This window comes from Xylocopa sonorina, chromosome 8 (assembly GCF_050948175.1).
Source record: "Xylocopa sonorina isolate GNS202 chromosome 8, iyXylSono1_principal, whole genome shotgun sequence".
Classification (NCBI taxonomy): Eukaryota; Metazoa; Arthropoda; class Insecta; order Hymenoptera; family Apidae; genus Xylocopa; species Xylocopa sonorina.
In genome coordinates, this window is record NC_135200.1 from 4688033 (window position 1) to 4707104 (window position 19072).

The following is a 19072-nucleotide window of genomic DNA, read 5'->3' on the forward strand; positions in this document are numbered from 1 at the left end:
GTACTTGATACGTTCACCATAACTCGTGATGTTCTCGGTACTTGTGCATAGTACGTCGCATGTTCTCACGTTCGCAAATGGAATGATAATTCCTTTTCAGCTAGGGCACAGAAAGACACGATTTCGCATTAAAAGGATGCTCAACTGCACCTCCATATAAATATCGCTGTCATGTGAAAATCGTCGGTGCGAAAACATTCTAATTTCGTTTCCCATACAAGCGATATCTCTACTAATTTTGTGAAAGGCTCATTCTTTGAATTAAAATTATTTTACAAATTAAAAAGAAATTAGATAGATCTGAACAGTGGGATAAGTTTATTAACATTTTTCTTTTTATTTAACATTTGTTTTCGTATAAAAATTGTATTTATTATCATTTACATTGTACTCCTATGAATTATTAATTTGTTTTTTTGCATAACACTTAATTATTTGCTTGTTACGTGAATATTAATTGACCTTTACTCGTGTCGAAAAAAAAGCTTTCGATCGATTATTTCGTATATATAAATGATAATATACATCACGTTCATTCTGCTTTGTACAAATATCTACAATATGATTAAAGCTACCTGTCAATAATTATAAAATAAATATTACGAACTCACACTCGTCAGCTATAGCATATCTAAAAATAATAAGGTATACATGATTGATTTTTTAGCGTCGTGTTTCTAAAAAAAGGCATTGTTATCGTTATTTTGTACTATTTTTCTAAAAATATATATATATATGTATAAATACGTTAGGAAAATTACGTTACATAAACCGCTAAAATTTTATGCTAGCAGAGCTGCTAGAGCATCGAAAAACTTCGATCTTTCGTCAATTTTCAGTCTTATTACTGAAACAAAAAAATATTAGCAATTAAGAATGAGACACGACAGAGATGAAACTTGAACAAAATTTTATGAAATACTTACTTGTAGTGTCGAAGTAATCTGTATCTATGAAAGAGTTTGTATTTTTTGCTGCTTGTTCAAAGGCCCTTCCAAACAAACTATAACATGTATTATATAAGACAGCGTTAGATCTATTCACTTGAAATATTTTCATACCGATTTTTAGTTACTCATTCGTAATTACCTTCTTGGTTGATCTTCACACACTGGTGGAATACCAACTACGAGACACGTACCATCTCCTGTATTATACGTCGAAGAAGCTACAAGCGGCCATTCCGGTGCACGCCTGTTTCTCGAAGAGTCTACATAGGCCTTCAGAATAAACTGAGCTAACATCATTAACGGATACGGATGTGAGAAAACATAATTGTCAGCAATACCCTCCGAGATGATTATGTAAAGAAACGAACCAGCGCTTCTAACTTGTTTCATTTGTAAAATACTCTGCGCTGTCTTAAAAATACTATTAAGCATCAGTTTTGCTTTTTCTATGCCACCTTCTAAGATATCTTTCTTTGTGCGTGATAAACAGTCCAACGCATCCAGAAAACAACATTGCGGTAATTTCTGCTTTGACTGCAAAAGAAATTAAAGCAGAATGATATGTTTAAATATTCGTGAAATATAGAAATAGAAAAACATACAGATATTAATTGACTTACAGAAGATTCTATTAAAGCAAGCATAGCATAAACGACATCTGATGCACAGTATTTAAATCTATAACCATATTGAAGTGTAAAACTTGTTCCGATCACAGAGTCCACTTTAAACTTTCCTGCCAATTTTTCAATCATTTGTCTAAACTCGTGTCTAAGCGCAAGATCCATCGCTGAGAAACGTTGCTTTGACTGCGCTAGGGGTAAACCCATTTCTGCCAATAATTCTTTTAACCGTTGTTCCCCTCTAACCGACCAAAGTCGCAACGATACCGCAGTTGGTATTGAATGTCTCAGACTAGCTTCTACGGTCCAATGTCGATACAGTGCAAGTAAAAGACTATATTTTTATGTAAAGAAAAAATTCGTAATTTATCGTATAACGATGGAATGTCGAAAAAATTGCTATTTCGTAAGATACATAGCGTATAAGTATTGTAAAAGGATACTCTTTATCATATGTAATCCTGACTGTACTCTGTTGTTGTGGGTTATCAACATCACCTCCCTGTTTATGAGTTAATCTGGATACGTGAGCTTGAAGAGAACCTTCATCGAGTACGCTTAATCTTGATTCCACTTTACCAAGAATAGCTTGTTCTGTAGAGCCGACTATGGCCCACCAAACCATATCCAAACTATCTTTTGACATGTTCCATGCCATTTCAAAAACAAGCATTGCACTCTGGAAAAGTATATAAACTTTTAACTTATATCCAATACTATTTTGCTTATTACTTGTGATGTTAATAATTCATACCGATTTTCCATAGTAACTGTATTGCGTATAATTGAACAAAATAGTTGCTCTATTCTCTGACCACTTTCTTCGTTCAGCTCTTTTAATAATATCTTCTTCGTTCAATCTTCGCCTTTTTCTCTGAGACTCTTCACTATCCAATTCCTCGTCTTGTTCATCCTCATCGGACTAGAATTTTAAACCATAATTCCTTCACTTTTAATACTATTTCATGTTAAAGGGCCTTGGAAAATAGAAATGAATAACTAATTACCGAGTCATCTCTGAAGACATCATTATACTGCGGAATTTCATCATCTTCATCAGGTTTACCAAGTATACGCACTTGATCCTCTGAGTATACATTACATAAGTCATAAGGTCTATGGCTATCAAGAATATAAAATATCACAGATTCTACGGGTTGTAGTAATTCCACTAAATCTAACGTACCCCCACAATTTATAAATATAACATTTTTTATCTAGAAAAATATAAAATATCAGTAATACGATTCCTTACAGATGGATAGATGTATGCTTTTTACATTGTTATTACCTCCTCGCAATTTTCCTCAAAGGCCCGAACCATATCTTGAATACCTTGCACAGGTACAAGTGTATATATCAAGTTATCATTTTTAAAAAGTTGCTGTAAAATTCTACAGGCACAAATAGCATCCACATCAAAATTAACCAACAAGAGGCATCTCTATAATAAAAAAGCTTGTATTAGATCTGTAATAGCTTTGTATATCTCTAATTATAAGTTAACGTTATTCTTGAAAGCTATACGTATCCCAAGTATTTTTAATAATTAAAACCTTAACTGTAACTTAGTGTATCAAGTATAATGTTTTCAATTCTTCTTCGTAATTCATCTATACTTTTGGTAATCAACCATGCAACAAGTGTAAAAGAATTCAATGAACGCGTGACTGTTACTCTCCGTGTATTTTCGAAAAATTATGAATGAAAATTAACGAGAAAACATAACGTTCCTTCGTGAATAAATCAAACGAACTGCACGATGACTTAAAAACATGTTTATCACGGTAAAAGAATTCTTTAACCAACGTGAACGATGGTTAATTAACGATCTCGAAGAACGCGAAATGTTAAAATCATCAACTCACATCATCTTTTATTGAACTGTAAAATCCTCTTTCTAAATTCTCTACAAACATGATGCAGTGATTCTCGGCATGGGAGTATGTTTTATATTTTCTGCTCTTTTTCTACTCAGTTTTAACCTTCCCCTGTTTACCGCGAAAACTGAACACTCCACCAGGCGGTAACTGGTCGTAGAACGAAATAAATACATGCACGATAGCGAGCAAGCCTACAGTAAATACGAGTAACACGCGCAACGAATATTTCGAAGTAAATAGTTGCTTTTCATTGGAATTCTTCACATAATTCGTAAATTGTTAAATACACACAGTTTTAAAGTGTATGGTTCTTACAGAGATAGGTGATATAACAATCAAATTCATATTCAATTGGTACAGAGTGGAAACTGAAGATGGACTCGATCAGGCAACTTGTGTCACCAAAAAATTCAATTATATTTCTATCGTTACGTATTATTTTTATACTATTTATTATGTATTTGATTTCACGTGTATCTGGTAAATGCTCGATGTTGAATTTCATTTCTGGTGTTCAAGCGTTAATTAATGTTGCGCGTCTACTCTGTACATTATCTATGCAATTACCGCGCTGGACGCAGTTACTAGCGCGCGCGTGTTTGGTGTCGCTTCGGTTCCTCGTAATACACGTGTTGTTTCTACTTGCATAAAAATGGCAGAAAGCGGTAATTGTTATTAATTTTATTAAATATTATACCGTCTCATGTGATATATGCTGCGTTATATTTCGTATTTTAAATCGATGTCTTTGTTTTCCGCTTAAAATTTCGTAAAGATACCTGGTTTCTGTCGTAAATAGAAATTTAAGGTTTAGCGGCGCCCAAAACACGTGTTTTTGTATCTGATATAAGTTAGATCGGAAACGTTGGACCGATTACAATTCGTTGTATCACCATACGTGTACATTTAACGTTACAATGAATTCGTTTTCTTCACGTATGATTATATCTCGACGTAACGTTAAATTAAATGCAATAAACGTAATTACATAGGTTAATTTGTATTTTCGTTGTTTAGATAAAAGTAAGAAGAAAAGTAAGAAGAAGTCTCTTGGAGAGATTCAGGCGACAATGAAATGTCAGCTAGAACCTTCAGATGAAATTGTAAAACTGGAATACAAAGATTGGCCTCTCTTATTTAAGGTACATACAGTATAGTATGGAAGGTAGTTTTCAGCAAGTATATGTAATTAAGTATTAGTTATATTGTTTCAGAATTTTGATAAAATGTACACACGTACAAAACACTTCACACCTTTAACCAGTGGTTCAACACCGTTACACCGTTCTTTATCTGAGTATATAAAATCTGGGTGCATTAATCTTGATAAACCGTGTAATCCATCGTCGCACGAAGTTGTGGCATGGATAAAGAGAATTTTGAAAGTAGAGAAAACTGGACATTCCGGCACTCTAGATCCTAAAGTATCTGGCTGTTTAATAGTTTGTATTGATAGAGCAACTAGATTAGCTAAATCTCAACAGTCTGCGGGAAAGGAATACGTTGCGGTCTTTAAATTACATTCTGCTCCAGAAAGTCTTCAGAAGGTAAACATATAAATTTAAGTCAACACTTTCCGTGCAGATGATGTTATATGACATTGCCAGTGGCTTTGTACATAGAAATATTCTCTTATTTTATGAGAAATATAGGACTATTCAATAAGTAACACATGCTTTTATGATTTATAGAAAAATGTACAGAAGATTTTAATAGTTAAAAAAATCATTTTTAAAATTTTAATCTCTTGCCATATAATTTTGTGAGACTTGGGATATAATTTATAGACAAAAAATAACAAATACAAGTTCTATTCATGGTTTATAAATATTAGAGGCTGAGATTGATAAATACGATTCAAAACAGAAGATAACTAGTATTAAAGTATGAAGACAGTGTTTATGTGGCCCTTTGTGTCTATATAGAAATTTGCACGGAATATTTTAAAATGTACGAGTTATTATGTAATATGTTATTATTAAAAGCAACATAATGTAGGTAGGTCAAGCATTAGAGAAATTACGCGGTGCGTTGTTCCAACGACCTCCCCTTATATCTGCAGTGAAGCGTCAGCTTCGTGTAAGAACAGTTTACGATAGCTGGTTTCTTGATTACGATGAAGAACGCAATATGGGAGTGTTCAAAATTAGTTGCGAGGCTGGGTCATACATTAGAACTATTTGTGTTCACCTTGGCCTCTTCTTAGGCACTGGTTGTCAGATGCAAGAATTACGTAGAAATCGTTCGGGTGTACAATCTGAGAAAGACGGAATGGTTACTATGCACGATATACTTGATGCTCAATGGCTGTACGAAAATCACGGAGATGAATCTTATTTGAGAAGAGTAATCAAACCTTTAGAGGCTCTTCTTGTAAATCATAAGAGAATTATTGTAAAAGATAGCGCGGTATGTATTCAGTACCTGTGTTTGTTCACAGTTTCTTGTCAATTATTGTTATAACGTTGCTTAACTATATTAATAGGTGAATGCTATCTGTTATGGAGCTAAGATTATGCTACCTGGTATTTTAATGTACGACGATGGTATAGAACTAAATCAAGAAATTGTTATAGTGACTACTAAAGGAGAAGCTATAGCACTTGGTAAGTTATTATTTAAAGTAGTGTAAAAATATTATACACTATTTGTATATCTAAAAAGTAAAAATATCTAATATTCTTACTATAATATATTTTTTTAATTTATTGTATTTGTAATTTTTTGTTATAGCTATAGCTTTAATGACATCCCCTACAATGACTGCCTGTGACCATGGAGTAGCTGCTAAAATTAAAAGAGTAATTATGGAAAGGGATGCGTACCCAAGAAAATGGGGTCTTGGTCCAAAAGCTTCTGTGAAGAAGCGTATGATAATTGAAGGAAAATTAGATAAGTATGGAAAACCAAATGAGAATACACCTGCTGACTGGTTGTCGAGTTTCTCAGATTACTCAACAGTTGCAATCAAGGTAGTTATCGGCCTTTTAAATTTTTCTATATGTATATCTTAATGTAAAATTAATTCATTCAATTTTTATTTACGGATTAGACTGAGGAGAATGGAGTCACTGATGCAGCAGCTAAAAAACGTAAATGGGAAGAAACAGTTGCACAGCCTGTAGCAGAAGTTACAGTAAAACAAGAACAAACTGAAGATCCAGAATTATCATCGCCTAAGGAGAAAAAGAAAGAGAAGAAAGAAAAGAAAAAGAAGAAGAAGAAAGAAAAGACAGAATCTGAGGCTGATGAATCAATGGTAGTAGAAGGTACAACTGAGGTAAGATAATTCACGGACATTTAATTTCCACATTTAATATTTTAAAAAGAAATAAAAATTATTCTGACATAATGTATTTATAGGAAACGCCAGTAAAAGAAGAAAAGAAGAAGAAGAAAAAGAAGAAGGATAAAGATCAAGAACAAGAAGCACCAGTTCCAAGTTGAAATAATGTCTAAAATAGCTATGCTCATTAAAATATAAGTACTACCATTTTCTTTTATAAATGCAAGGATATTGTTGCGATACTTCACAGAAGGAAACAGATGTTTTTTTACTTAAAGACAATTTCCAAGAAGTATGTCAATATCTTACAGTGTATCAGAGTTGTAAAAAAATATCCATCTTTTCCCGTATATATGTATTATTCAGGGTATTATCAAATTCAAAAGAAGATTTTATATGTTCTGTAAACATGTACAGATCGTAATTCAAATCAATTATATTTAGTAATCTATTTAGATTATATTAAAAAATTCAATAATATTATATCAGTTTTTATTACTAGCCAAGTAAGAGTAAAACGAATGTCACGAATGTTGAGTTTTATGAATTGTGCAAATATAATGAAAGTATATATTGATACAATATATAGTATTAACAAGTGTACATAGTGAATGAGTTCTATTTGCAAATTGCCATAGTTCGCAAATATGAAAAATTCCATTATGATTCATTTCTAGTAATAGTATGTATTTTGTACGTGTTGTGCATTTAATAGCGTGTAGCTATGTGCAGTACTTATGTCATGAAAAAAACGTCATGTGTCATTTCATTTTTGTGTTCAGACACTCACACGCGGAATATATATTATATCAAAAGATAATTTATCTGAATGGCTGTCATAAATTTATAAATACATTTCGAATAAAACTGTCAAAGTCTATATATTTACCTAACGTTTACATTTTTTAAAATATGAAAATAACTGCAAAGAAGTTTGCATATTATATACTGTTTGGGCTTTAGTTACAAACACGTGCATTTTAAAAAGATGTATATTTTTTTTTTAGTAATATATTGCAAATGATATTTTAAGAAATAGTTATTTGAATACAACTGTATCGAGCATAGCTCCCAGACATTGAACAATGTTTGTAGACATAAGCGTGTCCACTTTCTCTTCTAAATGCCGTTTTGGATCCTGTTTGCCCACATTTTTTATAGCTAATTGTTCCGGTGTCATCTTTTCTTCATCTTCTAATGCCTATAAAAATAAATTATCAATTTAATATACCTATTATAGAATTTTGAAAAGTCGATCCATTTATCACGCATACACATTAATTTAAAAAATATGTCGTATCTTAATATCACTAATATAGTTTCAAGGAGACGCGGACTAAAGTGCAAAATTAATCCCTTTATGATCAATATAACTTAACGATTTTACTTTGTTCCCAATATTATCAAATATTTTTTTCATTACTTAATTACTGCAAATATGCCTTTCTATCGCTTGAATAATTACTTTTTTGGAGTTGCGTTATTGTTCTCTTAAAATAGAATATATTATATATACCTTGTTATAATTTTTAGCCAGTTCGAGCATTTCGGACACAATATTTTCATTAAGTTTGCTATGCTCCGAATATTCAGCAAGTGTAAGACCATCCATCCATGTTTTCTTATGTAAATTTAATAACATTTTTTGTTCTAGTTCATTCTTGCGGTAGTTGATGCTAATGCTATAGTAATGACGATTCAAGCCATGAATCAATGCTTGAACAGATGGTTTTTGTAAATGACCTAAGTTAGATGTTGTTTGACGGGGTTCTTGTCCTAAAACCTGCAATGTCATCAATGAGCATACTTTTATATTCTTGATTAAAAATCTATTACCTATATTTTGTTACTTACCATGGTGTTAGGAGTAATTAATCTAAATGCATCAATAACGACTTTTCCTTTTACAGATTGTATAGGATCAATAACAACAGCCACTGCTCTTTCGCTAAGAGCTTCGAATGACTGTTGTGTGTTAATATCTACACCGGATAACCAACAACCAAATCCTGGATGAGAGTGATACCATCCTACTACCATCTCTGGCCGGCCAGTTTGTTTAAGCATATCCAACATCTTTGCTTGAAATACTGGATCTACAGCTTCCACGCTGACTCCCTGGAAAAATATATGGTAATACAATACTAAATAAAAAATGTAAGGCTTTGATTATTCAGTTATCATCATTGAAACTCTCAGATGTAAATTGTAACCTTTCAAAAAATTGTCTTAATAAGTAAGAAAATAAGAAAGATGAGTCACAGGTTTTTGTTCTTACCGTTCCTGTTTGTGGCATAGCAAACACATCGATAACACGAACAGTATAATCATCAACAAATTCTCCAAGCATTAAACCCATCACTTCCATAGGAACACCAGCACGTCCATGTTTAAGCATTTTTAACAGAGCTAACGATGATATGTACACCTAATAATAATATAACAGAAGGTTATTAATCCTTAAAATCATTTGAATAAAATAAAGAGATACATAGGCTTCTCAAAAATACAGAATAACATTGTAACAATACCGAAGGACTTGAAAAGGGATTAAAAATTAACACAAAGACTTAAGGTGAAACAAATTGTACCTGTTCTGCAGTATCAACAACTGGAGCATCTGAAGGCGGAGGTCCTTGACTGAGACCTGGCATAGCACCTCCTAATCTTAACAGTCGGTCCATCTCTATTTATTTTATTTACTTCTCAAACTGAAACATTCGTATAAATATATCATTCAAGAATTCGAGACATGGAACACCTCAATTACCAAATTGTCTATTCACGTTCAACGCAAACCAACCATAAATGAGGTTAATATCGCGAATAACATATCGCAGAAGAATAACATTATTCTGGTAAACGGATAAAAGGACATATTTATTTATTTGCTTACCAGATTATACCAGCGATAGAAGATACTACAATTTATCAATCATCCGTGGTATTTAAACGAGCATTCCCTTTACAAGTAACGCACTGACAACTCTCAAATCTGCATACTCACGAGCGCAGTCTGTTGGAGTCGCTGGCATTTATGAAATTTTCGATCAGTGGATCGAAAGTAGAAAAATAATGAAAGATAACGCTACAGTTCTTCCTGGGTCCTGTAGAGGAGGACCTCATAATTTAGGTAAATTTACAATTGTCGTTACAATTGTTAATTTGATAAAACAGTAAACGCGTAATATTCCCAATTAACCGATGACCGAATAAGGTTATAACGTATCTAATGTTTCGTATTTTTACTGGAACGAACATTTGACAAAAATGAATAATACTTTGTTCAATGTAATGCATGTTCAATGTTACTGTCATTTTTGGACAGAATGAGAAAATGCGGTCGTTCCATCTATACGCGAAAATTCTTTGTAAGTAGAATAACTACTTACATGTTTTTCAGGTGATCCTAATGATAAGAGTCTAAGAAAAGTAGAAAAAGATGTTCTAATACCACAAATAATGCGAGACAGATCTAAAGAAGAGAAATGCGTTGCAGAGGTCGCAGGTAGTAATTAATGTTATTAGTGTATATGCATTTTTATATATGAAATGTTATTTATTGTATATCTTATATATCTATTATTTCTTATGTCATTATTCCGTATTTGTAGAATTTACAGAATGTTGTAAAAATAACGCAAATATTTTGATGCCATTTAAATGTAAACAAGAGAATAAAATGTTGATACAATGTTTAGAAAGATGGTACAATGATACAGACTTCAGGGAAGAATGCACACAACAATATTTAGATGCAAGAAGTGAATATCGGCGAACTGGTATATCTCAGAAATCAAAGTATCAGAGAGCAAGATCATCGATAGCTTAAAGTTAGATTTCTATCAGTTACTAACAGTGTCTGTATATATCTATATATTAGCATTGTCATTTATCGAATAAAAGTATCCATTGTTTTGTAGTTAAAGAAGTACAATGAAGAAAAGTTTAGTTATATTATCCACATTAATTCAGAAATCATTAATTACATAGCTTTTTGAATTTTACATTTCCTAATAAAATATTGATTAACAAGAAATATCTCAAATTAAAGAAACATATTCTTTAGCGAGTTTTCTCATATTTATTTACAAATAAAATAAAAAATGTTAAAGTTGTAGAATTAACAAGAATCGTCATCTTCCTCATCCAGATCATTGTGATGTTTAGGATTCCATCTTCTCCACAATAATTCTCTTACAGAAAATTCGGATAATACATCCACGTTTAACAGATTAGATGTTTGTAAAGCTGAGGATGGCCATAGAACTTGTGCAAATAATATTTCCTATACATTAAAGATACGTATATTTTTGGTCTACAAGAAAAGTGGAAGTCTAATTTGTTTGTATTAATTACCTTAGCAGCAGTCTCTGACAATCTTTCCAATCCTAGGAGATTATTCCACATGAATTTGTGCATAGATTTAGACTGATCTCTGACTAATGTATCACCATCTAAAATATCTATTAGTACAATATAAGATGCATGATAGAATGGTGGGCCTTGTTTATACAGCACTAAAATATAAAAAATTATTTACATTATCATCGATGTGAGGAACTGTTCAGATTAATTAAATTCATAATAAAAGACAAGAAAACAATACTAACAAAAATCACCGCCATATTTAAGTCCAGGTTTTACTACCCATCCTTTGCTTCGAAAATAGTGATAGACAACATATTTCGGTATGAAATTTTTATCAGCCTTACAGAAAATATGCCAAGCACTGTCAATATCTAACAGATTACCTTCAAAGTCTATTACATTTAAACAACCTAAACCATACAAGAGGAAAAAGGTTTCTTCGAACGTTAGATGAAGAGTTTCTTGAACTGGAAAACTTTCATTTTCAATCTTTGGTTTTATATTTTTAAAATAATTTTCAGTTTCAGAATCGCTGTCTGGCAAGACAAGTAGCTTTGCTTCAATATTTGTGCTACTGTCAATGAACTGTACATCATCATCTTCAAAACTAAATTGTTTAAAATAAATTTCTGAAATTTCTTTGTCTTCACTTTCAACAGATTCTTTTTGATTATCAGTGTTACTACATTCTTCGTCGATACTTTTATCTAGAATAACCAGCATATCATCCTCCAGTGAGGAATTCGAATCTACACACTCTATTTCTATCTCTTTATCGATTTGTTTCTTTTCATGTTTTTTGTTCGAAGAAACAGAATCCATATCAATTTCAATTATATCTACTGTGCTCTCTTTAGTTGAATCATTTAAAAGTTCAACATTGTCGTTATCAAGATTTTTGGAAGGAGACGAATCAGATTTATTTTCTTCCGAATTTACATGTATACTATTAGATTCCATACTGAATTTGTTAAACTGTTTTAGCCATTCTTGTCTACGAACCCACTGTCTGTTTCTTATAACTGGAGGTGCTCCGTACCGTGCTTTACCAAAAGATGGAAAACCACGTGATAAAGATCCTTTTCCAAAGTAGCCCTGAATTAATGAAATAAAATATGAATGAAAGAATAATTGCCACTACATATTCTGCCTCTGTTAAAATCAAAGTTTACTTTTTTAGACGATACATTAAAATGTACTTGTAAATCATAATTACCATGGAGTGTACCGCAATGATTTCATTTGGATCAGCTATATAGGATCCTAAATCTGTAAGTTGAGCGGTATAGACACTCCATTCGTTACTATTATCTATTACAATTGGAAATGGTAATTGTTCTTTCAATTTTACGCGCCGCTTTTTCTTTGGTTCTCGTAAATTCATTTTGCGACAAATATATTCGATAATATAAAGCTACATAATATTAACACTTTATTGTATATTATTTTAGAAAACTTATTGTTTGCGGGTTAATACCGACAAGGTTAGGTATGAATACAACAGAAATTATGGAACTTTGTGTTCCATGTTCTGAATTACCGATCGTACAGGAAGAGCACACGTTTCTTTCTGTAAAAAGTGTGAACAGATTACTTCTTTCTTTTATTTCTATTATTTAATATTACATTTCAATCGTTTGTAAGAGTTATTACCGACATGGAAGGTAAAATTCATCTTTTGTTGTATAGTTCTAATGTTACATTGATGTAGGTTTCAAATTGTTAAGAAACGAACAAAAGTTTAAACAAAGTATTAACATTGCATAAACAATTAACGTTGTACAAGTAATAAAATAATACGTAGAATGAAATATTACATGTTATACGTGTACTACATATATACATAGGACAATACAAATTTTTCTGTGCAAATTTTCTACTAGAATGTACATTATAACACAACAGTGCGTATATTTCTCAGAAAAATACGCACGAGAATTTTCCTGGAACTCGTATTATTTATATACTCGTATATATTCGAGACGTGCCTTTTGTAGTTGGTTTTCAATTAGCTGATTTGTTTACAGTTGAAGCAGATAGCGAAATACTAATGCCAAGAAATAGGACGAAATAGCGTAGTAGGAAACTACGTTCGAGCGCCTTCGGCCTCGTTCGAACGTCTTCGCGCTCGTTCGATCGTTTCCGGGGCGTAAGACGTGTCGTCCTCTGCTATCGATAAAACTATTCGAGAAACGTTTCTACTTTCGAGGTACGTTCACAAGCTTACTTGTCGACTGCGTAGTATTCTTAATTACTATTCTATTACACTTTTGTTCTATTATAAACGTCGTTTAGTCATTGCTTACTTGATTAATTATTTATTGAACATTATCATTATAAATACGAATTTATCTTTGAATTTTCTTCTTACTTTTCTTTTTATTATGCATTTTATTGTTTATAGTTGTCCATAGATTGTTTGAATTTTGAAACCATGATTTATAAAATGTTAATATAACTAATTTTACCTTTGTATATTTATTCTAATTGTTTTGTTTTGTTCTGTTACAGATTTTTAAACAGTTATGTCTTCCAAGGGATGGATATAATGAGCAAGGAACATTATTATTATTATTATTGAAAGAGGCGTGATGCAGACTGTAAGAACTTGATGAGAACGTATGGTATAAATTTATATTACCTTATTATTGATCATATGGTAACATTTTATATATAATTGACCATGAACATATGACGTATGGCGCTAGTAGTTTTCAGTAGTTCACTTCGATTTCGATAATGCTGAGCGACCAGTTTGAGCACTTTTTACAGGGATGATCTTTCGCTCTCTTACCTCTAAAGCGGGAGATATACAAGCAATTGAAATTAAACCACTGAAATATACAATTTATTGCAATGAAACTAATGAAATATACAAAAAATTGCAATCAAAGCTTCCTTCAATTTAATTTTCGATAATATTAAATAAATAATATATGATAAATATATTTACATAATTAAACTAAAAGTATGTGGTTTAACAGTTAAGTACAAAAAATTCGTATCTTTTTTAATCAATAATATTTTTAATACAATTATTTTAGAGCAATTTCTAACATTTCTTTAATATTTACTATCTTTTCTCTTGGTTTTCCTAATTTCTGCCCCCTCTTGCATTCTATTTTATCAATCTTCTTCCAGTCGTTGTACAATACCATGGGTACTCCTTTTTGTTTAAGTATCTTAGACAATTCTTCAAAACCTGGTTTATTTTCAGTAATCGATAATTCTTTGTTGATCAATGCACCAACTTGGAATGCGTTTGTCATTGTCGTTAATATAACTCCTACGGGACCTGTTGCAACCCAACCAGCAGCATAAAGTCCGTCTTGAATTTTCCCTGTGGAAGTTTTAACACGACCACTTTTGATATCGAATGGTATCGACGAATCTATTTGAATCGATTTGTAACCAATGCTACGAAATGCTAGACCACACGAAATCTCTTCAAATAATCCAGTAGGCACTGCACGTTGTGTAGCTATATCATCACCTTCGAGCTTATTTATCGATAATTTAATACCTTCTACATCATTAGAACCCAAAAATTCCACGGGACTCCTTAAAAATATTAGATGTAACTCTTTTGTTGTAATTCTTGTGTCTGAAGGCGATTCTTCTAAATGTTTCAGCATAAGTTCAGTTAGTCTTTTTCGTGGTCTCACTAAAGTATTGACTACATCCTTTACATTTACAAAATCATCTGCGCGCCAGTAAGTCTTGCAGCCCTCTAACTTTAATATTTCCCGTAGTTCAGCGATCGTAAATGCAGCTTGCAATGGTCCTCTTCTTCCGACTAGTGATACTTTACGTACCCTACTTCGAGACAATCTTTCTAACGCAAATGATGTTATATCAGTATTCTAAAACAGTATGATTAAAGAATATGTATATATAAGCACATTGCTATACACATTGCAAAGTATATTCCGTAAAGTAATTTAAAACGTACCTTTAATTTGTCTATGGGTGTTAACAAAATTCTTGCAATGTCTATAGCAACATTACCTTGTCCTAGGACCACAGCTTCTTCTACATCTAAATTAATATTTAAATTACTATCTGCTGGTACCCCATTATACCAACCAACGAATCGTCTTCCTGATATTACATTATTTAAATCTTCTCCAGGTATGCTGAATATTCTATCTTCTTGAGCACCGTATGTCTGAAATATCAGTAAACAATTATTATAATATAGGAAGATAGGTAAAAATAATTAGATGTTTATTAGACTCACCAGTAAAACAGCGTGATAGATTTTTTGCAATTCATTTATAGTAACATCTTTTCCTACATTTACATTTCCTATAAATTGAAAACGTGGATTAGATGCAGTTTTCTCAAAAGTATTAATAACATTTTTCACTTCTGGATGATCTGGAGCTACACCAAAACGTACTAAACCATATGGTACTGGCAATTTCTCCAATATATCCACTTTTATGTCACTATTTGTCTGTATCAAAATTATTTTTATATAATATTATTTTAATGTATCGGATTAACTTATACATGCCTTCAGTAATTGTTGTGCAGCATAAAATCCAGCTGGACCAGCACCAACGATACACACTTTTGGTACATTGTGTTCAGTTGAAAATAAACGAACATAATTGTAAATTGTACCAAATTTCATAGTAGATATATGTATTAATCTAAAAGGGTAGATCAGAAATTAAAAGTATTTAGCGAACATATTGAAATTATAACATTTTTTAAAAGGAGGCAGCCAAGTATCTTCATTTTTTTTCCTACTGATGTATAGTTTTTATATTTATATATACGTAAGACTATAAATATTAAGCACCACTATATAATAAACAATTATAATCATGAATATGGGAAAGGAGATACACACCATTTACACATGTACAGTTATACTTTATTATATTAAAAATTTGGTACATCCGACTTGAGTAATGTATGTAATACGTAATGTGCATATGTTTTTATAATCCAATGGTTCAAGTCTGTAGAGTAATACAAATCACGTTCTAAAAAAGGAAATAACGTGAAATATAATATTATATAAGTATAGAACTATAAGTTGGAATATTAACATAGGTATGTTACCTTCATGCACAACTAATGGAGACATTATTCCCAAAATAGCTTTTCCACTTCTTTGAGCTTCAGAAGAAGCAGCCTTAATTTCATTCAAAAATCTTAATACATTAAAACTATATTTATAATGTAACAGTTTAATTTGCAATCCTACATCATTGCAAACTGTAATTTCCAGGGAACTAAAACCAAAACTTATAAGATAAAAAAGTTCAATACTGAGATGAGTAAGCAGAGAGTAACCAATTAAAACTAATGTTGTTCCAACTTCTAGATTGTGCAGTGTATTATAAATTTCATTGATTATTCTGTGACTATCATACATGTCTGTGTATCGAAAAATCAAAGTTTTATGTTTTGGCATGCGTTCAATTTTATCCAATAATTTGCTTATACTTTCGGCTGACGGAAATTGTATTTCGCGATTTATTTTATTAAGAGTGTCGTCAACACCATTTTGTACCCTTAAGGCAATTTTGTTGCAGAACTTAGAACTACATATTTTATCAAATACTTTTCCTGAACGGATTTCTAAATTTTCGGGTAATTCCTTGAACTTGTACTACAAAAAAGAAACAGAAATAGTTTGACTATAATTCATAGCATGTAATTTTAATTAAGGATAACATAGTATAAGAAATTGTGGAAAAGATGGCTTACTTTCATAACTTTACCAGCCGATACACGTATTTCAATGTTCTTGAAATCATTGCAAAAACTTTTTATTCTCTCTAAAGGTGCTAAATGTTGCTTTTTGCAACGGTCATTATAAGATCCTTGTAACGATCTTTTATGCTGGTAAAAATTTACAGTTTTCCTTAATATGACTGCGTTTCCTACAATTTCTCCTGATTCTAACTTTTTTATGTTATAATCTCTTATGTATTTATCAGCAACCAAACTTTGAATTTGCTTCATGTTTCGTAACATTTTAGCATTACCAAAATGAAATGTATGCATATTGTTCTTAATAACTAAATATTGTTGGGACTGAAAGAATTCACTGCAACGTATGATCCTTTCTATAAATGCATCTGGAATATCATGCTTGCTAAAAATTGCTTGTTCAGGGCCATGGTCGTAATGTTCTCTAAGTTTCTCTAAATGAGGAATGATAAATGTTGGTCCTTTGAATTTTGTACATACAACATATGTTTCTGAATTCCCTCCTTTACTTGTTGCTGGTTTTGTTATACTGACATTATTGAAACAACAAGACAATAGATAGATCAAACATATTGTGTTGCATTCAAAGATAGTAAAAATTTTCAATACAAAACTGCCTCCAGCAGCTAGTAGTTGTAACGCAGCTACAGTTTCACAATAATGCAGATGTGTTAAGATACTTTCTTGTTCTCCTGGGACATCTACACAATCTCTACTACCATCAGCGGTGATTAAGAATATTTCATGATGCGGCTCTGACACTTTTATAAGTTTATTCAAATTTTCTACACTCATAAGATTTCCTGTGTTATCTTCTCCAAAACACCAGTGATCCAACGTGTGTCTTATGAATCGATCATCGTCGATCATTGCAGAAGCTGAGTTACCCTCATAATATGGATTTAATGTCATAGCAATCCAGTTCCATTGAATGTCTGGTGCATTCGTTTTTAACCAATGATTCAGAGAGGTAATGAAAGCACCGGGTGCTTCGCATAAATGAATAGATTTAAAGGATTTGTTATTATTGCGAATGTGATCGGTTTGTACCAAAGGAAAGGAAGACGTTATTTCATGGAATTTACACCATGCTTGGGTTAAAAGTTCCGGTTGAATATCAGTTTTTAAACGTAACATTACATCTCTTGCGCTGTTCCATAAGTTTGTGTGTACTTGCCATTTATCTAGATCATAATCGTTTAGACGATTCTTTATATCGTTCAAGTCGTTCTTTAACTTTTCTAGTATATGTACTGTCCACAGGGAATCTTTGAACATTGTTGTTGGTTCAGGTATCTGATAGCATTCATTGTCTACGATTGTGAAACGCTTCTTAAATAAATTGTTTATATATTCATCTTCTGTTTGATTTTCATGCAAAGGACTATTATTTTCAAATATCTGGTTTTTCTCTAAATCTGTTTTGGTTACGTCCATTGTTATTGTGGTTAGAGCAATTGCTTAATTGTAACAACACCAAAGCACTGCATACATTTACGTGACTCTCTCACATAATGTTAAGATATAAGTAGAGACGTAATAAAATGAATATGTACATTGAGTTTGTAAGGAGTACTGTAATTGACTATCTTTGAGAGATTGTAACAGGTTAAGTTTTTTCATACAACTGCCTTGGCTGACTCCTTTTTTTTAACAGATGCAATTATTTCTCACCTTTTTTGTAACATTTGAACAAGAATGATATTTTTTGCTAACTTAACAAATGAACGTTAATAAAACAAATGAATGTCAGACACCATGAAAACACTACCACAGACTATAAAATATACATGGAGTATATCTAATATACAATGTATATACATATAGATACTTGTGTGACTCGATTTGGCAAAGAATTTTGAAAATTTTATTTCGCTTCTCAAATGATTCTATCCTTCTATTATATTCTGAAATATTCTAAAAATATTTCCCTAATCAATTTGTTAGGAACGTATCTAACGCATCTATTGTTAATTATAATCATCAGAATAAACGTTTACAATTTTATTTCAGTATTGGAAGAACTTCAACGCACTCCTTTAAGATTAGAATTTCGTGAAGATAGAATAATCATTAAATTGTAATCAAAATATTTGATCTTTATTAATAATCGCATCGTTGAAACGAATGTTTTTAATTTGATTTCGCGGGTGCGCAACATTTGTCGCGCAGGAAGGGGGGGAGGAGGAGATGCGCGGAACGAAGCGCGGTAGTATATTCCGTGAT

General features: G+C 31.7%; 8 protein-coding genes across 9 annotated transcripts in view; 3 read left to right on the forward strand and 5 right to left on the reverse strand.

The window, feature by feature from the left end:
* Positions 1-19072, forward strand: part of Arfip (ADP ribosylation factor interacting protein arfaptin) — a 122163-nt gene that overhangs the window by 17877 nt on the left and 85214 nt on the right. The window lies entirely within an intron of this gene.
* Positions 323-3657, reverse strand: Cdc45 (cell division cycle protein 45). The gene is made up of 9 exons (XM_076899377.1): positions 3442-3657; positions 2865-3017; positions 2581-2790; positions 2328-2495; positions 2017-2252; positions 1571-1907; positions 1090-1484; positions 927-1003; positions 323-847 (listed from the first exon to the last, which is right to left on the reverse strand). The coding sequence occupies exons 1-9, from the start codon at positions 3490-3492 to the stop codon at positions 783-785; spliced, it is 1692 nt and encodes a 563-aa protein (XP_076755492.1). The 5' UTR covers positions 3493-3657; the 3' UTR covers positions 323-782.
* On the forward strand, positions 4024-7222 carry Nop60b (dyskerin pseudouridine synthase 1 Nop60B). Its single transcript, XM_076899931.1, has 8 exons — positions 4024-4121; positions 4474-4598; positions 4671-5003; positions 5455-5865; positions 5942-6062; positions 6190-6428; positions 6509-6736; positions 6820-7222. Exons 1-8 carry the CDS (start codon positions 4109-4111, stop codon positions 6901-6903), a joined length of 1554 nt encoding a protein of 517 aa, XP_076756046.1. The 5' UTR covers positions 4024-4108; the 3' UTR covers positions 6904-7222.
* On the reverse strand, positions 7720-9764 carry Rpn11 (regulatory particle non-ATPase 11). Its single transcript, XM_076899934.1, has 6 exons — positions 9639-9764; positions 9334-9453; positions 9021-9170; positions 8597-8860; positions 8259-8525; positions 7720-7943 (listed from the first exon to the last, which is right to left on the reverse strand). The coding sequence occupies exons 2-6, from the start codon at positions 9424-9426 to the stop codon at positions 7782-7784; spliced, it is 936 nt and encodes a 311-aa protein (XP_076756049.1). The 5' UTR covers positions 9427-9453; positions 9639-9764; the 3' UTR covers positions 7720-7781.
* Positions 9818-10611, forward strand: LOC143426376 (COX assembly mitochondrial protein homolog). The gene is made up of 3 exons (XM_076899815.1): positions 9818-9875; positions 10146-10250; positions 10357-10611. The coding sequence occupies exons 1-3, from the start codon at positions 9818-9820 to the stop codon at positions 10572-10574; spliced, it is 381 nt and encodes a 126-aa protein (XP_076755930.1). The 3' UTR covers positions 10575-10611.
* On the reverse strand, positions 10832-12563 carry Tsen2 (tRNA splicing endonuclease subunit 2). The gene is made up of 4 exons (XM_076899153.1): positions 12330-12563; positions 11356-12208; positions 11102-11262; positions 10832-11030 (listed from the first exon to the last, which is right to left on the reverse strand). Exons 1-4 carry the CDS (start codon positions 12495-12497, stop codon positions 10866-10868), a joined length of 1347 nt encoding a protein of 448 aa, XP_076755268.1. The 5' UTR covers positions 12498-12563; the 3' UTR covers positions 10832-10865.
* Dare (NADPH:adrenodoxin oxidoreductase, mitochondrial) lies at positions 14100-18605 on the reverse strand. The gene is given in 4 exon segments (XM_076899480.1): positions 14100-14976; positions 15066-15281; positions 15354-15771; positions 18521-18605. Coding segments are annotated over 4 exon segments (1476 nt in total). The 5' UTR covers positions 18535-18605; the 3' UTR covers positions 14100-14148.
* Aft (cap methyltransferase 2) lies at positions 15977-18312 on the reverse strand. Of its 2 annotated transcripts, XM_076899468.1 has the most exons (4): positions 16841-18312; positions 16644-16742; positions 16190-16262; positions 15977-16110 (listed from the first exon to the last, which is right to left on the reverse strand). In XM_076899468.1, the coding sequence occupies exons 1-4, from the start codon at positions 18281-18283 to the stop codon at positions 16007-16009; spliced, it is 1719 nt and encodes a 572-aa protein (XP_076755583.1). In that variant the 5' UTR covers positions 18284-18312; the 3' UTR covers positions 15977-16006. The 2 variants fall into 2 exon arrangements, with proteins under 2 accessions (XP_076755583.1, XP_076755582.1); XM_076899467.1 differs by having other exon boundaries at positions 16190-16742.